The 20,439-nt window shown below is 41.1% G+C and overlaps 1 protein-coding gene across 1 annotated transcript in view; it reads right to left on the bottom strand.

Moving 5' to 3' along the window:
• The window catches only part of CORIN (corin, serine peptidase), a 196,483-nt gene that overhangs the window by 138,131 nt on the left and 37,913 nt on the right, over positions 1–20,439 (bottom strand). The window contains exon 4 of the mRNA XM_075997867.1: positions 6,099–6,306. Coding sequence (XP_075853982.1) covers positions 6,099–6,306 — 208 coding nt within the window. The remainder of the gene's footprint in view (positions 1–6,098; positions 6,307–20,439) is intronic.

Here is a 20,439-nt window from a genome sequence, read left to right as displayed (position 1 = left end):
AGCAATTCCATATTTATACAACTTTATTATTCATAAAATTCTTCCATTAGTTAAGTAGTTGGATTTGCTTCTCAATGACTTTTTTTTTTTTTTTGAGACAGAGTCTTGCTTTGTTGCCCAGACTAGAGTGAGTGCCATGGCATCAGCCTCTCTCACAGCAGCCTCAAACTCCTGGGCTCAAGCGATCCTCCTGCCTCAGCCTCCTGAGTAGATGGGACTACAGGCGTGCACCACCGTGCCCGGCTCATTTTTTTTTTTCCATATATTTTTAGTTGGCCAATTAATTTCTTTTCTATTTATAGTAGAGACAGGGTCTCGCTCTTGCTCAGGCTGGTTTCAAATTCCTGACCTCGAGCGATCCTCCGCCCTCGGCCTCCCGGAGTGCTAGGATGACAGGCGTGAGCCACCGCGCCCGGCCTCAAGGACTTTCAATGATGGGTTCTGTCTTTGCTCGGTGGAAGAATAGAGAAAAATCGTGCTCCTCTTCCAGGCCAAGGCTCAGAAGCATTCGAGAATGCTCCCTCACAAACACGCCCTGTGAAGGGGACATCATCACTCCCAGTGTAGACATGAGGAAACCGAGGGGAAGGAGTGTCACTAAAGTGTCCAGCCTTCATTGTCATATTTATTGGTGACTTGTGCTTATATCATGTAGTCTGTCTGTACATATTTTTGTCTGCTTTTCTCATGGATTTTTGCATTCCCCCTTTGAGTTTTTTTGTACATGTTAAAATATATTAGCAGCGTCACTATCAATATCTCCTTTCTTAGGATAAAGTTTCAGGCCAGTCAAAAATTTAGGTTTTGGCTGGGCGCAGTGGCTCATGCCTGTAAACCTAGCACTCTGGGAGGCTGAGGCTGGAGGATCGCTCGAGGTCAGGAGTTCAAAACCAGCCTGAGCAAGAGTGAGACCCCGTCTCTACTATAAATAGAAAGAAATTAATTGGCCAACTAATATACATAGAAAAAATTAGCCGGGCATGGTGGCGCATTCCTGTAGTCCCAGCTACTCGGGAGGCTGAGGCAGGAGGATCGCTTGAGCCCAGGAGTTTGAGGTTGCTGTGAGCGAGGCTGACGCCACGGCACTCACTCTAGCCTGGGCAACAGAGTCAGACTCTGTCTCAAAAAATAAAAATAAAAAAAAATGCAGGTTCATTCTTCTCAAGCTTTAGTTCAGGGGTCCTCAAACTTTTTAAACTGGGGGCCAGTTCATTGTCCCTCAGACCGTTGGAGGGCCGGACTATAGTTCATAAAAAACTATGAACAAATTCCTATGCACACTGCACATACCTTATTTTGAGGTAAAAAAAAATCAAACGGGCGGAAACGCCCGCATGTGGCCCTCTGGCCGTAGTTTGAGGATGCCTGCTTTAGGTACTCATAGATAGAAAAGGCTCCCGGCTGTAGGAGAATGGTAGTCACAGAAACAGTCTTTGGCCTTTAGAAGACCTAAGAGAAAGTCCTGCTGGGTGACCATTCAGAGTTCCTCAACATCTCTGTGCCTGGATTTTTTTCATGTATAAATCGCATATAATAGTAATCCTTACCTCTGGCTATAGTTGTGAAGATTAGATTAGACATGAATGCACACATGCTCAAGGAACAGTGCTTGATATGGAAGAAATAATAAATGCAAGGTATTAATATTATTATTCCACTTGTGCAAGACCAACGCAGTCTTAGGGATCTGCAAAACTTGGTGAACGAAAGTTCTTCTTCATTTTTCCCAAGTAGGGTAATGAAACCCTTTTTTTTTTTTTCCTTAGGGAGGACTGTTAATGTGAAACTTCTTATTCTTTATCTTCCAAGTCTAATGTCATTCATATATTTCTTAGATTATTACTGTATTTAAATCATTCATTCATTTGGTGATTACTTTTAAATTCCTACTACGGGGGAGGTTTTGAAGTTAATTATATTCAATGATTCTTTAAGAATCCATTTAATTTTGTCTCCTAGGTCAAAGAAAAATTATAAACGCTAGGAAGTTCATGAAGTGTCACAGAATTAGGGAATTGGAAGGAACTTACCAATCATCTAGTGGAATATTTCCTTTTACAGGTGGAAAAACAAAGGCCCAGAGGCGTTAAGTGACTTCTCCAAGGCCATGCAGTAAGTCAGTAGTACAAACAGGTTAAGGGACCTGTGACATCATGAAATACACGCTCGGTCTTTGTCCCCACTTCCTGGCATTCAGCTCTTAAAATCCTTGAAATCTCTCCAGTGAGTGTCATTTATGTGTGCTATAGTGTGAATGTTCGAAGTTCATGTGTTGGAAACTCAATCTCCAGTGTTATAACTGGCCTGAAAATGCAGTTACAAAACTAAATATAAAAATAAATGTAGGCCGGGCGCTGTGGCTCACGCCTGTAATCCTAGCTCTTGGGAGGCCGAGGCGGGCGGATTGCTCAAGGTCAGGAGTTCAAAACCAGCCTGAGCGAGACCCCGTCTCTACTATAAATAGAAAGAAATTAATTGGCCAACTGATATATATATATATAAAAAATTAGCCGGGCATGGTGGCGCATGCCTGTAGTCCCAGCTACCCGGGAGGCTGAGGCAGAAGGATCACTCGAGCCCAGGAGTTTGAGGTTGCTGTGAGCTAGGCTGACGCCACGGCACTCACTCTAGCCTGGGCAACAAAGCGAGACTCTGTCTCAAAAAAAAAAAAAAAAAAAAAAAAAATAAATGTAATAATAAAAAATAAGTCTCCAAACGACACCGGAAAACCAATAAAATAATGGATATTGTTACATATTGTAATGGAAAATAAAAAAAAATTCTCATATTAGCCTACTTATCAGGATGAACCAAGTCAGGGGAAAAACAAATTTTACCTAAAAGTGACTGGAAAAACTATGAGCATCTTAACTAGGATTTTACAACTGGCGGTTCAACTCTATACGAGGGCTGCTGTCCAGAAAGTATCCAACCCCATTGTTAATACTATTTTTCATAAATAGTATGAAGGGCTGGCTGCTCTCTGCGCAGCCCTCGTAGATTGAATTATAATCAGGGCGATGATCAAAATGAATTCAGAGACACCTGGCAGCTGAATGTACTCTCTTTTACTGTCTTGTTTAAGTGCACACAGGAGCCTACAGAGAAGTTAAAGCAAAGAGACATAAGTGACATTGTTCAAAAGTGAAGCAGAAATGGAACTCAAATCCAGCTCCAAGATCCGTTAAGTATTCCCCCCAATTTTCTTTTAATCCATATGGTATTCTGCACTTTTTGCAATCCTTTGATATTTAGCATACTTAGTATATCTCAGACATACTTGTTTTCCTGCTCTGTATTCCATTAGTACCACCTGTGCTTCTAAATTCACTATTTGTTTTTATAACTGTTGCTGGCGTTTGTGGAGCTGCTAGCACCAGGCACTGTTGCAAGCCCTGCGTATTATTTAATCCTCATCACCATCTCCGTGTAGCGGATGAGGGGCCTGTGGCATGTGGCTCCTTAGCTTGCTTCCTCAACAGCTACAGCGTGTTGGATGGTGGCCCTCCAAAAAAGACACGTCCATGCCCTAATGCTCCTGGGACCTGTGAATGACGCCTTATTCGGGAAGCAGGTCTTTGCGGATGTAATTAAGGATCTTGAGATGATGATATCATCGTCATCTGGATTATATGGTGGGGGGACTCAATCCAATGTAAAGGAATGCAGGAAACTTCACCCCAACATACGATTCCTTGGTACAAAGAGTATTTTGGATTAAAGGCCCTCAGAGATCAACAGGCTTTGGAAGGGGTTTTCGGTCTATCTCCATAAAGACCAGAGGGACTTATCGAGAACAATTTCCCTTCTCTGTTATCTTAAGATCTACTGCAAGCAAGAAGATCAAGAATACAACCAGACTTGGTCCAACCCATTTTAAAAATAATGCCTGTCTCTCGAATTAATTTAATTTCCAAAGAGATTCATCTACAAGTCAATATGTTTCTAGTCATTCTCACCAATATCTATGCCTCTTCCCTAGTAATCATTTATTGCCCTTCAATTGAATGACTTCCGTTCCTCATCTCTTTTGTCTCCTCTTAAAATTAAGATATTTAAGTATTTTTGGTCTCATTGGGATAGTAGGCAAGCACTCTGTGATTCTTTCTTCCTGTGCCCATGGTAACAATGAAATTGTTGGCTTTTCTCTTATTCATCTGCTTTGTTGTGAGTTGATTTTTCAGCAACCCATTTAAGGGCAGATGGGAAGTTTTCCCTTCACCCCAATAAATGACAAGCGTCCCAACAAGAGACAAAAGAGGAAAGGACTCACACATACAGAGGAGGCCATGTGAAGATGAAGGCAGAGATGAAAATGATGTAGCTACGAGTCCAGGAACGTCTAAAACCACCAGAACCTGGCAAAGGAAGGAAGTTGAATTCTACCCTGGAGCCCCAGGAAAGAGCATGGCCTTGCCAAAAATGTGTATTTCGAGACTCCAGCAATTGGAGAGAATAAGCTTCTTTTGTAGAAGCCACCCACCTCATTTGTTATGGCAGCCCTAGGAACTACAACTATCATATTATATTGCCACAGTCTATAAGAGCACAAAAGGCCTCCTTACTACCATCCCAAATTGCAAGTCATGGGAAAGACCTAGTAAAACTTCTCTCTATTATTTATACTGTTCATGGAAAAAGACCCAGGCTCTGTAAAACAATTTAAAGAAGTTTATTCTGAACCCAATGTGTGTGACCGGCTCAAAGCACATGGCCTCCAGACGTCCTGAGAAACTATGCCCATGGCAGCTGGGTCACAGTTTGGTTTTATGCATTCATCGAGGCAAGAACTACACTCGAGAGACCGTAAGTCGATGCATGGAGGGCGTACATCGGTTTGGCCAAAAAGGCAGGACATCTCAGGGGGACAAGGGAGGTGGTAGTGGCTTACAGGTTGCGGGTGGGTTTAAAGACTCGTTGCTTTGTAATTGGTTAAAGAAATGCAGTTTCGTCAAAAGGCTTGGATGTCTGTTAATCAGAGACAAGCCACCTGATACCGTGTTTCCCCGAAAATAAGACCTACCCATCAAATAAGCCCTAGCAGGATGTCTGAGCATGTGCGCAATAGAAGCCCCACCCCGAAAATCAGCCCTAGTGATGGGCGTGGCTATGAAAATCAGCCCTAGTGATGGGCGTGGCTATGAAAAATCAGCCCTAGTGATGGGCGTGGCTATGAAAATCAGCCCCAGTGAGGGGCATGGCTATGAAAATAAGCCCCAGTGATGGGCGTGGCTACAAAAATCAGCCCGGGTGATGGGCATGGCTATGAAAATCAGCCCTGGTGATGGGCGTGGCTGTGAAAATCAGCCCTGGTGGTGGGCGTGGCCATGAAAATAAGCCCTAGTGATGGGCGTGGCTATGAAAATCAGCCCTAGTGATGGGCGTGGCTATGAAAATCAGCCCTAGTGACGGGCGTGGCTGCGCAGCGCATCTGCACAACCCATGCGTGTCGTCTCGGAGCGGGAAAGAACATGAGCAGCCCTTCTCATCTGCCCCATGAGAGCTCTAGTGCTCCACGGGAGAGATTAAGGCTTATTTTCGGGGTAGGGCTTCTATTGCTCAAATGCTTAGAAATCCTGCTAGGGCTTATTTTATGGGTAGGTCTTATTTTCGGGGAAACACGCTAGCTACAACTCTCTCCAAGTGCTACTGGCTCCTTTTTTCCCCTTCAAGCCTTGGGCAGCGGAACTGCACCCTCTCTGTCCTGAGACTCTGGTACCTCCCATCTTTTATGTGTTCTCTTAACCCTGCTCACACCTCCATAAATAGACTCTTTAACAAACTCTTTTATCACCCCTTTCCAGTGTCCTGCCTCCTGGCAGGCCCTCACTGGGACAGCTCTTGAATATCGCTCCGACAGCATCAGCCTCACCTACTGAATAATTTTCTCCCATAAATAAAATTATTCCAGGCTTTTAAAACATTTCTAGTCTCAAGCAATTACAACTGGCTATGAGGGGTTGTTTTTTTCCCCCCCTTCTGCTGCTTCTTCAATAACAACAAAAATGAAAGTCGATCGCGTGGGGTGATTTTGTGCCTCGCAGACATTTCTGCTGTCACCGGCTCTTATCACGGAATGATTTGGGCTCCCCAAATACCTGTCATCGCCAACGACGATGCACTCCGGGAAAGCAAGGCTACAGCCAAACAGCATGATGTGTTGATAGCAACCGAGGCGGTGGAGGTACGTGAAGAACTTGAGGAACTTCTCCAACTCCATGTTTCTGACAATCGAGACGAGCGGTGCTGGCGTGGTGTGGTAGGACAATATCTGACACTGGCCGTGGGTGATGTTCACGCAGGCACCTGGGAAGGGAAGACAATGACGTTTAGGAACGGGCACACCGGAAGTATGGGTCTGCAAACTCCTTTGCTATGACAGGCTAATGTGTTCACAAGATACATCATGTTCTGTAAGCAAGAATAATTATAGATATGCAATCATACACACGCATATACAATATGCATGTGATATTGTATATGCAATATGCAATCATACTTACGCACACACACAATCGTATGTGTATGTGCACAAGTATGTGTGTGTGGGGGTGGGTGTATAATAATGGAATCAAGCTACTAATACAGGGCAACATGTATCCATTCTGTTTTTAAATGTGCATATTCTTTGGCACTGTGATGCCATTTCTAGAAATTTACCCTAAGTAAATTAAGGATATAATCCTTAGATTAAGGATATTAATCCTTAGATAAGGTAGATTAAGGATATAATCATAGTTGTGAATATGGATTTATCTACTGGGATTTTCATCTCTGCACAGTTTACAATTTCTTTTTTTTTCTTTTTTGAGTCAGAGTCTCACTCTGTTGTCCAGGCTAGAGTGAGTGCCCTGGTGTCAGCCTAGCTCACAGCAACCTCAAACTCCTGGGCTCAGGCGATCCTCCTGCCTCAGCCTCCTGAGTAGCTGGGACTACAGGCATGCACCACCATGCCCGGCTAATTTTTTTCTATATATATTAGTTGGCCAATTCATTTCTTTCTATTTTTAGTAGAGACAGGGGATCTCGCTCTTGCTCAGGCTGGTTTCGAACTCCTGACCTTGAGCGATCCTCCCGCCTCGGCCTCCCAGAGTGCTAGGATTACAGGTGTGAGCCACCGCACCCAGCCTACAATTTTTAAAAGATAAGAATCACCTAAACAGTCGACAAAGGGAATTGGTTTAAAATATTACAGAACAAACAACAGGGGACTTAGCCAGGTATTGGAAAGATGCTTTAGAACTGCAGTTCCCCAAGCCCTCGCTGTGGGCGGGTGCTGGCCTGTGGCCTGTTAGGAACCAGGCCTCACAGCAGGAGGTGAAGAGCAGGGGAGCAAGTGAAGCTTCATCTGCATTTACAGCCGTTCCCCATCACTCGCATCACCGCCTGCTCCCCACTTCCTCTCAGATCAGCTGCGGCATTAGACTCTCATAGGAGCGCGAACCCCGCTGTCAACTGCGCACACCCAGGATGTAGGTTGTGCATCCTCATGAGAATCCAACGCCTGATGATCGGAGGTGGAGCTGAGGCGGGGATGCTAGCGCCGGGGAGCGGCTGCAAATTCAGATCATCATTAGCAGAGAGGTTTGACTGCACAGAGTGGATTAATAAAATGCGATATGTGTATACCATGGAGTACTACTCAGTCATCAAAAAAAAATAGTCAACTATTTCTCGTATTATCCTGGATGGAGCTGCAGCCCATTCTCCTAAGTGAAGTATCGCAAGAACGGAAAAACGAACACCACGTGTACTCACCATTAAATTGGTGCTAATCCATCAACATATGAAAGTAACACTCGTCACCAATTGGGAAGGTGGGAGGGGAAACAGAGGGGATGGGTAAACTCACACCTAATGGGTGTGGTGCACCCTGTCTGGGGGGTGGCATGCTTGTAGCTTTGACTAAGGCGGTGCAAAGACAATTTACGTGAACAAAGCGTATGTACCCCCATAATATTCTGAAGTAAAAAAAGAACTAATAACTGAATTCGGTAAAGTAACAGGATAGAAAATCAATACACAGAAATCAGGTTTTTTTCTACATACTACTAACAAACTACTCAAAAAGAAAATAAAATAATCACATTTACAATAGCTACAAAAAAAAATTAAAATACTTAGGAATAAATTCAACCAGAGGTGAAAGATCTCTACAACTGGAAACTATAAAACATTGATAAAGGAAATTGAAGAAAACACAAATAAATGGAAAAACATTCTGTGTTCATGGATTGGAAGAATTAATCTCATTAAAGATTCATACTGCCAACAGTGACCTACTGCCCGTAGTGACAGGGATTCAATGCAAGCCCTATCATAATTCCAATGGCATTTTTCACAGTAAAACAAAAAAAACAATTCTAGAATTCATATACAGCCACAAAAAAACCCAAATAGACAAAGTAATTTTGAGCAACAAGAACAAAACTGAAGGCATCACACTATCTAATTTCAAAATATGCTATAAAGCTATGGTAACCAAGACATATTGGCATAAAAGCAGACATATAGACCAATGAAAAAGAGCCCAGAAATAAGTCCACACATTTATGGTCAACTCGTTTTCCACAAAAATGCCAAATATACACAATGTGGAAAGGACAGTCTCTTCAATAAATGGTACTGGAGAAACTGTATATCAACATTCAGAAGAATGAAATCAAACCTTTATCTCACACCGTACACAAAATTAACTCAAAATGGATTAAAAACTTAGACATGAAACCTGAAACTCTAAAACTACTAGAAGAAAACACAGGGAAAATCTCCATGACATTGGTTGGGCAATGATTTTTTTTAATATGACCCAAAAGCAAAGGCAACAAAAGCAAAAATAGAAAAGAAATTACACCAAACTAAAAAGCTTCTGCACAGTAAAGGAAACAGGCAACAGAGTGAAGAGACAATCTATGGAATGGGAGAAAATATTTATAAACCATACAGCTAATAGCATTAATATCCAAAATACATAAGGAACTCAAACAACCCAATAGCGAGAAAAACAATAACTCAATTTAAAAATAAGAAAAGGACCTGAATGGGCATTTCTCAAAAGAAGACAATACAAACGGACAACAGATGTATATAAAAAATTAAACATCACTAGTTATAAGAGAAATGCAAATTAAAACACAATGAGCTACCACCTCACACCTGTTAGAATGGCTATTATCAAAAAAAAATAGAAAACAAGTATTGGTGAAGATATAGAGAAAGGGAATCCTTGCACACTGCTGGTGAGAATGTTAGTACAGCCATGAGGGAAAACAATATGGAAGTTCCTTAAAAAAATAAAAATAGAACTACCATATGATCTAGTAATTCTCACTACTATATATATATATCAAAAAATATGAAATCAATATGTAAAAGAGCTATTTGCATTGCCACAGTTATTGCAACATTATTCAAAATATCCAAGATAATCAACAAAAGTGTCCAGCCACAGTTGAATGCCTAAAAGATATGTGGTATATACTCATGATGGAATGCTATTCAGCCTTTAAAAAGAAAGAAATTCTGTCATTTATGACAACATGGAAAAACCTGAAAGACATTATGTTACATGAAATAAGCTAGGCACAGAGGGACAAAGACCACCTGATTTTACTTATATGTGGAATCTTAAAAAGTTGAACTTGTAGAAACAGAAAGTAGACTGGTGGTTATTGGGGTTGGGGAATGGGGGCAAGGATTGATGAAAGTGATACAAAATTTTAGCTCAAGTTAGTTTAGTTTAGTAGGAATAATTTCAAGAATCTATTGTGCAATGAAGCCACTATAATTAATAACAACATCCTGTATATTTTGAAAATTTCTAGGAGTGTAGATTTTAAGTGTTCTCACCCTGAACAATAAATATTTGAGATTAAAAAAGAAAAAGGAGTCCAAGTAATAAAACAACGTTTTTTCATATTTCATGTAAATGAAGGCAGTACTTTGGGTTGGAAGAAAACTGGGTTTTGAGTCCTCACCAAGGGACCGATTAGATTGGAAATGCTTACTGTGTCTTGCTGGCTGTACCAGCAAGTCAATTCAGGTCAGGACTACATCAGCAGAGTGAAATAATGAAGGTCATTCTGTATTCTAGATAATTCGCATGAAAAGAAACATTTTGCCAAAATGATTTCTGGGACAAACCAATTTGAAAGGATATCAAGTACTCAGGAAGAGCAGTAAGAGGGTTATATAGTAAGATAAGAGGAAAAATAAAGCTGAAGACAGAGCCTCTCTATGAAGGGTCAAGCTTCTTAACTAACTTTGGAAACTCTCAATTCAAAAAATGGTAACTATTTTACTTCTCATAACAGAAAATCAGGGAGACAAAAATAAGACACATTTCCTTAACGGGTAAATTGTAACCTTTGTAAAAAGTCTTTTTATAGACATAGTCGAGGCATAGGTAAGTCAACGTCTTGCTAATTTATGCAAAAAAAATATACGCACCTTGTGTAAATTATCAAAATCAAGCAAAAGCTAGCCACTTTGCCAGGATAAGCAAGAAGTTTGGAGTTTCTTTTCTATGCAATTACATATATCCTAGATTTAACTTTTTAAATACAATTCCAAATCTCTTGGTGAAATCTATTGCCAAACTTCAAGCTTTCATATCCTACACACCCTACACACACACACACACACACACACGTGAGGTCATATACCATGTTTCCCCGAAAATAAAACAAGGTCTTATATTTATTTTTCCTCAAGAAGAAACCTTAGGGCTTATTTTCAGGGGATGTGTTATTTATTTTAAGTACGGTACAACAATCTCCATTGATTCAAATAGAGTGAAGTCGTCTTCTTCTGGAACATCATCATCACTCTCCAAACCCCGAATCCCATCCTGAATGTCTTGCGACTCTATTTCCTTTAGAACCACTGGCCCCGATCTCTCCTGTGGAGCACTAGAGCTCTCACGGGGCAGATGAGAAGGGCTGCTCGTGTCCTTTCCCGCTCCACGACGACATGCATGGGTTGTGCAGATGTGCTGCGCAGCCACGCCCATCACTAGGGCTGATTTTCATAGCCACACCCATCACTAGGGCTGATTTTCATAGCCACGCCCATCACTAGGGCTGATTTTCATAGCCACGCCCACCACTAGGACTGATTTTCATAGCCACGCCCATCACGAGGGCTGATTTTTCATAGCCACGCCCATCACTAGGGCTGATTTTCATAGCCACGCCCATCACTAGGGCTGATTTTCGGGGTAGGGCTTCTATTGCACACATGCTTAGACATCCTGCTAGGGCTTATTTTATGGGTAGGGCTTATTTTTGGGGAAACACGGTACTACTTGATTCTAAGATGTTTACATGGTAGCTAAAGGCTCATGACCTGATACAAGTCATTCATTCCAACAAACACTGTGACAATGCTCTAACACTGCCATGGGTCAATATTTTATTGGAAATCAATTATTCACATTCCATAGAACTGATTTGTAACATTTCAGCGGTAACACCTTTACCTCTAAGTCATTTTTTCATTAATTTAAAAAGAACTACATATTGTCTCCATATAATTATCCATCCTAGAATTACAAATGATTGAAAAATAATAATAATTCAAATTTATACAGAGCTTTTAAGTTTGTAAAACATCTTTCCCATATGTAGTATGGTGATTCCACAGTCTGATTCAAATCCTGACTTTACTCTTCTATAATTATGGGACGTTTGGCAAATTATTGAACTTCTCTACTTACCGGTTTCCTCACCTGTAAAATAGGCATAATAATATCTGTTTCAAGGGTTTGTTATAAGGATTAAATAAAGTCTATGCAAAGCCCAGCACATAGAATGAGATACAGAGGTTTTTGCTATTATTATTATCTCATTTGTGACTCACAAAAGCCCTGTGAACTACACAAGAGAGATATTTGTATCCATGTTATATGGGTAGGAAAATTAAGGCAGAGACATTAAGCTTTCATTCTACATTTTTCCTCTGGATTTCATAGTGTATCCATTTCCAGAGGGAATAATGACTCATTTATATGCCATCAAAATTCAAAGTTTCATTAATTACTTTTGCTTACTCATAAATAAAACAATGCTGGGAGCTGTATTTTTAAAGAACACTCACTAAGTATTTAAACAGATTAATCAGTCATTAAGAAAATGCTTATTAAGTTCCTATTTATAATATAAAGGCACTGTGCTCAGTGCTACAGATTTTTTTTTTAATTTTTTACATTAGACCCCATTTTACTTATTTAGCCAAAATTGACTTTACTGCATATGAAAATTATTTGATTTTCACGCCAACAGTGGAAATGGGGCATGAAAATGTGGAGCCCCTTGTTCAAAAATAAATTGTATAATTATGAGAGTATAAGAAATGACTTAGCGAAACAACATGTTCATTGAGGGTAAAGGCTATTGTAAAATCACTACCACACTCTTGGTTGGTTTTAAACCGCACCACTCATGAAAGCAAATGAGTTTTCAGTGGAAATTTCCAGCCCTGTGAACTTTATTGGGAATCTCATTTTAGGATTAGTAATGGTCAAGGTTTGAGAACTGGAGGAATGAATTCTGCAGAACTGCATACTAAAGGCTTGATCATACAAGCTATATATCAGGGTGCTTAATATATTTGTAAAATGCTCATTTAGATAACCTGATCTAAATCAGAATTCTGTAAACCTAGAATCTGCAATAAGCCAGAATCAAGTTGAGCTGATGTTTACCTTCTTACTCTCTGTTTTTGCAAAGGGAGATTTTACAGGGAATGAGATAGTAAGGGAAGGCATGCTCTACATCAAACTATGGCCCAAGGGCCACATGTCGCCTGCCTAGCACATTTATCCGGCCCTCCGGGTGTTTTTGCCGCCGCTGCCTGTCCTGCTTAGCAACTGACTCGTCCTGGGCCCACAGTGCGCATTCTCCAACGGTCTGAGGGACAGTGACCTGGCCCCCTGTTTAAAAACTTTGGGGACCCCCCGCTCTACATACTCAAAAGTAAACATTTCAAATGAATTTCTGGTCCTTTGTTTAAGTGCCTATAACACATACTTTTCCTTTCTTTTTAATAAATACACCTTTTTTATCTTATTAAAAGGCAGTATGAGATTAGAAGATAAAAGAGGGTAAAACATGAGCAACCGCTGTACCAAAGAAGGGGAATAACCCTTGTTGGTCACACCCTCAGCATCAACCCTCCCCATCCTCGACTGAAAAGCAGCCATCAAGTCTGGAAGGCATTTCCCCTCCTTGCCTCCCGCTGTAGGTAAGTCCTGGCTGGCCAATGTCAACCAGTTCGTGACCTCACCTGGCACTGGGATCAGTTCATGGGTTACGCCAGGGAACAGTGAAGTCATCTGGTTGCCATCTGTCTGTACAGAATGAGGCATGAAGAACCTCCAATAGGCCGGGCGCGGGGGCTCACGCCTGTCATCCTAGCACTCTGGGAGGCCGAGGCGGGAGGATCGCTCAAGGTCAGGAGTTCGAAACCAGCCTGAGCAAGAGCGAGACCCCCATCTCTACTATAAATAGAAAGAAATTAATTGGCCAACTAATATATATATAGAAAAAATTAGCCGGGCATGGTGGCGCATGCCTGTAGTCCCAGCTACTCGGGAGGCTGAGGCAGGAGGATCGCTTGAGCCCAGGAGATTGAGGTTGCTGTGAGCTAGGCTGATGCCACGGCACTCACTCTAGCCTGGGCAACACAGTGAGACTCTGTCTCAAAAAAAAAAAAAAAAGTCAAATGCACAGAAGCAGAAAGTAGAATGATGGTTGCCAAAGTCAGGGCAGAGGAGAGACGGGGAGCTACTGATCAATGGGTATGGAGTTCCCATCATGCAAGATGGAACTGTTCTTGTAGTCTGCTACACAGCAGTTGCATGCAGTTAGCAACACCATTATGTATGCTCAAAAATTTGTTAAGAGGGCAGATTGCATCTTTTATTTTTAACAATAAAAAAATTAATAGATCACAGAAGTGAGTTGTATCATCTTCGCATCAAGCAGCTCATCTTTTTTCTCAAATGGCTTGAAACACACCATTCCGATAACTCCAGACTTGAGACAAATGACCCTTACATAGACTCACTTCTCCAGCCTTCCTATCACCAGTTCTTTCACATGGCTGTGCTCTAGTACGGAACACTGCACAAACACGATGGCTCTTTTTTTTTTTTTTTTTTTTAGCTCACAGCAACGTCAAACTCCTGGGCTCAAGCGATCCTCCTGCCTCAGCCTCCCGAGTAGCTGGGACTACAGGCATGCGCCACCATGCCTGGCTAATTTTTTCTATATATATTTTTAGTTGGCCAATTAATTTCTTTCTATTTTTAGTAGAGACGGGGGTCTCGTTCTTGCTCAGGCTGGTCTCGAACTCCTGACCTTGACCGATCCTCCCGCCTCGGCCTTCCAGAGTGCTAGGGTGACAGGCGTGAGCCACCGCGCCTGGCCGACGATTGCCTTTTAAATATCCTGTATGGCCAACCAGATAGAATTCAACTCCTTGGGACTGACCGCTGAGCCACGCGGCCACACGGGCCACTCCCATGTGTCTTTTTCCAGAACTGTTCCCGCCGTTCTGTTCTGCTCTTCCTTGCAAAATGGAGCATAGACTTGGGAGCTGGAGTCCCTGGGTTCAGATACTGATGCTACCACCAGCTGAGCAATCTTGAGCAAGTTATCTAAATTCTGTGTGTGTGTTTTGTCTTCAATAAAACGAGACTAAAAGTGGCACGTGTTTCAGTGGTTTGCTGTGAGGACGAACAGAATTTATCCTACGTGAAGCATCTAGCTGGGTACGTGGCAGTGGGGTGAGAGCTTTGGAAGGGACTGCTACCGACAGGACTCGCGCAGAGCCCAGAGCACTCCCTGTAAGAGATATTGCCATCACCTGGAGTGTCAACCCCATTGCGAGGCTGACAGTGTTTGACGTGTCCCACGCCTTACCCGGTTCACTGCTTCCCGTGACTGGCCCTGACAACAGCCCCCTGGCCAGTACCCAAACTCTGGGACCAGCAAAAACTTCAGATTTGAGGTCTCTGTTTCTTTTCCAAGGCAACCTTCTGTATTATTCATTTTTAAAAAATGTTTCATTAATACTAAAAGACACACTATGTGGTAATGTAGTTGCTATGGCTTAACAGCCATCAGGACATCATAAATCAGCCTCCTGAAATGCACATCCTAAAGCCCTTCGTCCAGTGCACGTCTACAAACATATAACTAAAACGAAACGAGCCCTCCGAGCTTGATTGCTTAATACAGGATGGAAGAATTAGAAGGCAATTCCAAAGAAGAAACTTCTAGAATATTCTAGAAACTTCTAGAAAATTCTAGATCTCCCACTCCCTAAGGTGATAGCATTCCCATTAATACCTATAACAGCAAGGTTGGCCTTCCCATATTCTGTAAATAAAATTGAAAATGAGGCCGGGCGCGGTGGCTCACGCCTGTCATCCTAGCACTCTGGGAGGCTGAGGCAGGAGGATAGCTCAAGGTCAGGGGTTCGAAACCAGCCTGAGCAAGAGCCAGACCACCGTCTCTACTAAAAAAATAAATAGAAAGAAATTAATTGGCCAACTAAAAATATATAGAAAAAATTAGCCGGGCATGGTGGCGCATGCCTGTTGTCCCAGCTACTCGGGAGGCTGAGGCAGGAGGATCTCTTGAGCCCAGGAGTTTGAGGTTGCTGTGAGCTAGGCTGACGCCACGGCACTCTAGCCCGGGCAATAGAGTGAGACTCTGTCTCAAAAAAAAGAAAAAAAAAAAATGAAACTAAAGGCCGTGTTCGGTTGATCCAAGGCAATTATTAAGTTTAAGAATAAAGCAGTTTGAGTCTGATTCAAAACAGAAGCTCCAGGATAGACTTTTAACCTAAAACTTATTTTTGTAATTCTAAATAAAACCTTATATTTCTAGAAAAATGATATATTGACCATAGCATTAAAATGGTATGGGTTAGCAATATTGTCTTTTAAAGAATTGAAATGGATCATGTTTTTCTTTCTGAAACTCTCTCATGGATTTTGTCACTTTATCTCTCAGACTATAAATAAGACGTTTTTGTTGCAAGGAAGTTTCTAGACAATGTGCTACTTGGGGACAGGGTTTCTTCTTACCCATCACTATGACCCACCTAGCTAAACCCCAGAGTGGTACCCAATAAGTAGCTGCTGATGAATAAACGGTGCCTCCCAGGATATTAACCGAGGTGCACTAATATTGGGATATTTGATAAAACTTGGAAGAGTACACAGGCATCAGAATGGGTTTATACAGCTTAACATAATTATGAACACCACATGTGATTATTAGGTTGATGAGGCTGAGCGGCAAAATAGAAGAAAAAAAATATGTTAACACCAAAACACAAAGAATGGTTTGCATCTAACGTGAACAGATGTCCAAGTTTTTGCTTTGGAAAACACACGACCGTGCTCATTTCAACTATAAGTAAGCGAAAAGGCATATTCTCCAAAGGCACAAGTAACAGCAAACAGATTTCCACCGGTGCGTTTTTTTGCTCTCAACACAAAATTGTACAAAGACCAAAAAAAAAAAAAAACAAAAAAACAAAAAAACCCAGAGACAGTCAGCAAATTGAATGATTCAGGCAAAAGAATATAGACAGTGCCAATTTTCTTTCAGAAGCAGAGAGCAAAGTAAATTACACAGTTTGAAGGTTGGGGGGTTTTGTTTTTCTTTTTCTTTTCTTTTCTTCTTTTCCTCTTTTTATTTTTATTTTTTTAACTTCTATCTGAGCCTTTGGCTTTTAAAAGATGTCTGTCCTTGAGTTTGACCAGGCTTGTTTTTGCAATGCTGTTATCAACATGCTACTGGTTTTGTTTCCTCTATCGGAATTAAGGGGGTTGGGCTGTTCTTCCCAAAGAGGAAACTGTGTTAGTGAATCTGGAGAGGAAAATGGTGAGTCACAAGCCCTTTTGACGTGAATGATTAATTCTGACCCTCACTGGCTGTACGTATTACCTTTGGGAGTCCATGTCACCCAGGGATGGTGCAGGATTTGTTTAGGAGGGAAGGTCAGTAAGTCTTGCCCAGAAATCTTTGGGAAAGAAAGACTAGGACTGTAGCCAAAGGGCAGTGAAATGGGCACTGTTCCATGACCCTTTTTACAATCTTAGTTCTGCAAGTGACTGAGTTTGCTATCTCTGGGAGGAACCAAATATGTCCCAGGCTGCAAACTGGTTCAACCTCTGTGGAAAGCAATATGGAGATACCTTAAAGTGATACAAGTGAATCTACCATTTGATCCAGCAATCCCACTACTGGGCATCTACCCAAAAGATCCAGTGACACTCTACAAAAAAGACACCTGCATTCGAATGTTTATAGCAGCACAATTCACAATCGAAAAGGTGTGGAAACAACCCAGGTACCCATCAATACATGAGTGGATTAATAAAATGTGGTATATGTATACCATGGAGTACTATTCAGCTTTAAGAAACAATTGTGAACTAGCACCTCTTGCATATTCCTGGATAGAGCTGGAACCCATTCTACTAAGTGAAGTATCTCAAGAATGGAAAAACAAGCACCACATGTACTCACCAGCAAATTGGTATTAACGGATCAACACTTAAGTGGACATATAGGAGTAACATTTACAGGTGTCGGGCGGGTGGGGGGACATGGGCAATATACATAACCTTAACATTTGTACCCTCATAATATGCTGAAATAAAAAAAAATATATCCCAGGGAAAGAGTCACCTAAACATGCAATAAAGAGGAGGAAGGAAAGGAGAGCAGGGAAACAGAAAATGAGAGAGTACATTGCTACATCTGGATATCCTTTCTCTCCCCAAAATTGTGCACGTCTTTACTGGAATCCTAACAACCAGACAAGCATGCAACAATTGTTTAAATGCTTCATTTGTTCTTGTTTAGATGTTGCTATTAACCAGAAGCCCATGTCTGAATCTCGTAACTGTTCTTTAAACCTAAAGAAGGTGATTTAACATACAGAAGAGGACAATCAACTGACCCAAAAATTTCCCTATGTGTATATTATTCTGTGTTTGTATGTGTATATATGTGTTCATATAAGCATGGGGAAAACTATCAAATTATGCACATTAGATTGTTAACAAGGGTCAACTGAGAGCAAATATAGATAATATGATTCAGAAGAAATGAGAAGGGATAAAGGGATTTATGCAAAAATGGAAAATAAAAACTTCAATTAAAAATAATATGTATTATGATCACATATACACACTATTAAAAAAGAAAAAAATCAACTACCCATACTGGAATAAATGAAAAAGAAACAATAGAGTAAATAAGTAAGGTATAGATGATTGAGGGGTAGGAAGAATTCCAAGAATGGCAAAGTAAGGTCCTCCAAAAACCTGATCCTCCATAAAAGTAGTGAGAACACTGGGGAAAAAATTGTCAAAATTAAATTTTTTGCTAGACAAGATTCTGGGAGGTTGGCAGAACTGTAAGCAACAGAAAGCTGTCTCCCTACCTAAACGATAATTGCATTGGCAGAATCTATCTGATGTCACTATTTCAGAACTCTAGATTCTGTTGAAAGCTTGAAACACCTAGGGGTGGAATGGAGTTGGATAAGGAGCAGAGTTTTTGTATGTTATTGAAGTTAAGCTGGTATACATTCAAGTTAGAGTGCTGTAACTGTAGGATGTTAAATGTGATTCCCATGGTAATCACAAAGAAAATAGTCATAAAACACATACCAAAGGAAACAAGAAAGGAATTTAAACATTCACTACCAAAAAAAAATCAACTAAACGCTAAAGCAGACAGTAATGCAGAAAATGAGGGATAAAAAAGCTGTAACATATATAGAAAACAAATAGCAAAATGACAGGAGTCCCTCCATATCAGTAATTACTTTGAATATAAATAAACTAAACTTCCCAATCAAAAGACGGAGATTGACAGGATTTTTAAAAAGCATAATACAAGTATATGCTGTCTACAAGAGTCTGGTAGATCCAAAGACGCAAATAGATTGAAAGTCAAAGGATGGAAAATGATCTCTCATGCAAACAGTAACCAAAAGAGATCAGGATGGCTCTCTAACAATGATTCAACTTACAATTTTTCAACTTTATGATGGTGTGAAAGCCATACACATTCAGTAGAAACTGTACTTCAAGTACGCATACAACCATTCTGTTTTTCACTTTCAGTATTCAAGAAAATACATAAAATATTCAACACTTAATTAAAAAATAGGCTTGTGTTAGATGGTTTTGCCCAACTGTAGGCTAACATAAGTGTTCTAAGAATGTTAAAGGTAGGCTAAGCCATGATGCTTTATAGGTTAGGTGTAGTAAATGCATTTTTGACTTAAATTATTTTCAACTTATAATGAATTTATTAGCATGTAATCCCCTCATAAGTTGAGGAGCATCTGCATCCAATAAAATAGACTTTACATCAAAAAAAGGCTAGGCCGGGCGTGGTGGCTCACGCCTGAAATCCTAGCACTCTGGGAGGCCGAGGCTGGTGGATTGCTCGAGGTCAGGAGTTCGATACCAGCCTGAGCAAGAGCGAGACCCCACCTCTACTATAAATAGAAAGAAATTAATTGGCCAACTAATATATATAGAAAAAAATCAGCCGGGCATGGTGGCACATACCTGCAGTCCCAGCTACCTGGGAGGCTGAGGCAGGAGGATAGCTTGAGCCCAGGAGTTGGAGGTTGCTGTGAGCTAGGCTGACGCCACAGCACTCACTCTAGCCTGGGCAACAAAGTGAGACTCTGTCTCAAAAAAATAAAAAATAAATAAAAATTTTAAAAGGCTAGAAGAGATACCGGACATTATATATTAATAAAAATTTCCATACAACAAGAAGATATGACAATTATAAACATTTACACACCTGATGGCAGTCAAAATATCTGAAGCAAAAACTTACAGAATTGAAGGGAGGAATAGACAGTTCTACAATAATAGTTGTAGATTTCAATACACCCCACTCTCAATAATGGATAAAGCAACTAGACAGAAGATAAGTAAAGAAATAAAGAAGCAACACAACTCCACTCCTGGGTATAAACTCGACAGAACTGGAAACATATGTCCACACAAAAACTCATGCATGAATTTTCATAGCAGCATTATTCATAATAGCTTGGAAGCAAGCCAAGCGTCCACCAACGGATGACTGGATAAAGAAGACACGATAGACTGGGTGTGGTGGCTCATGCCTGTGATCCTAGCACTCTGGGAGGCCGAGGCAGGTGGATTGTTTGAGCTAAGGAGTTTGAGACCAGCCTGAGCAAGAGTGAGACCCCGTCTCTACTAAAAAAAATAGAAAGAAATTAGCTGGACAGCTAAAAATATACAGAAAAAATTAGCCAGGCATGGTGGCACATGCCTGTAGTCCCAGCTACTCAGGAGGCTGAGGCAGGAGGTTGCTGTGAGTGAGGCTGACGCCACAGCACTCTAGCCTGGGCAACAGA

Source organism: Microcebus murinus, chromosome 26 (assembly GCF_040939455.1).
Source record: "Microcebus murinus isolate Inina chromosome 26, M.murinus_Inina_mat1.0, whole genome shotgun sequence".
NCBI lineage: Eukaryota > Metazoa > Chordata > Mammalia > Primates > Cheirogaleidae > Microcebus > Microcebus murinus.
This window is presented reverse-complemented; position numbering and strand designations above follow the sequence as displayed.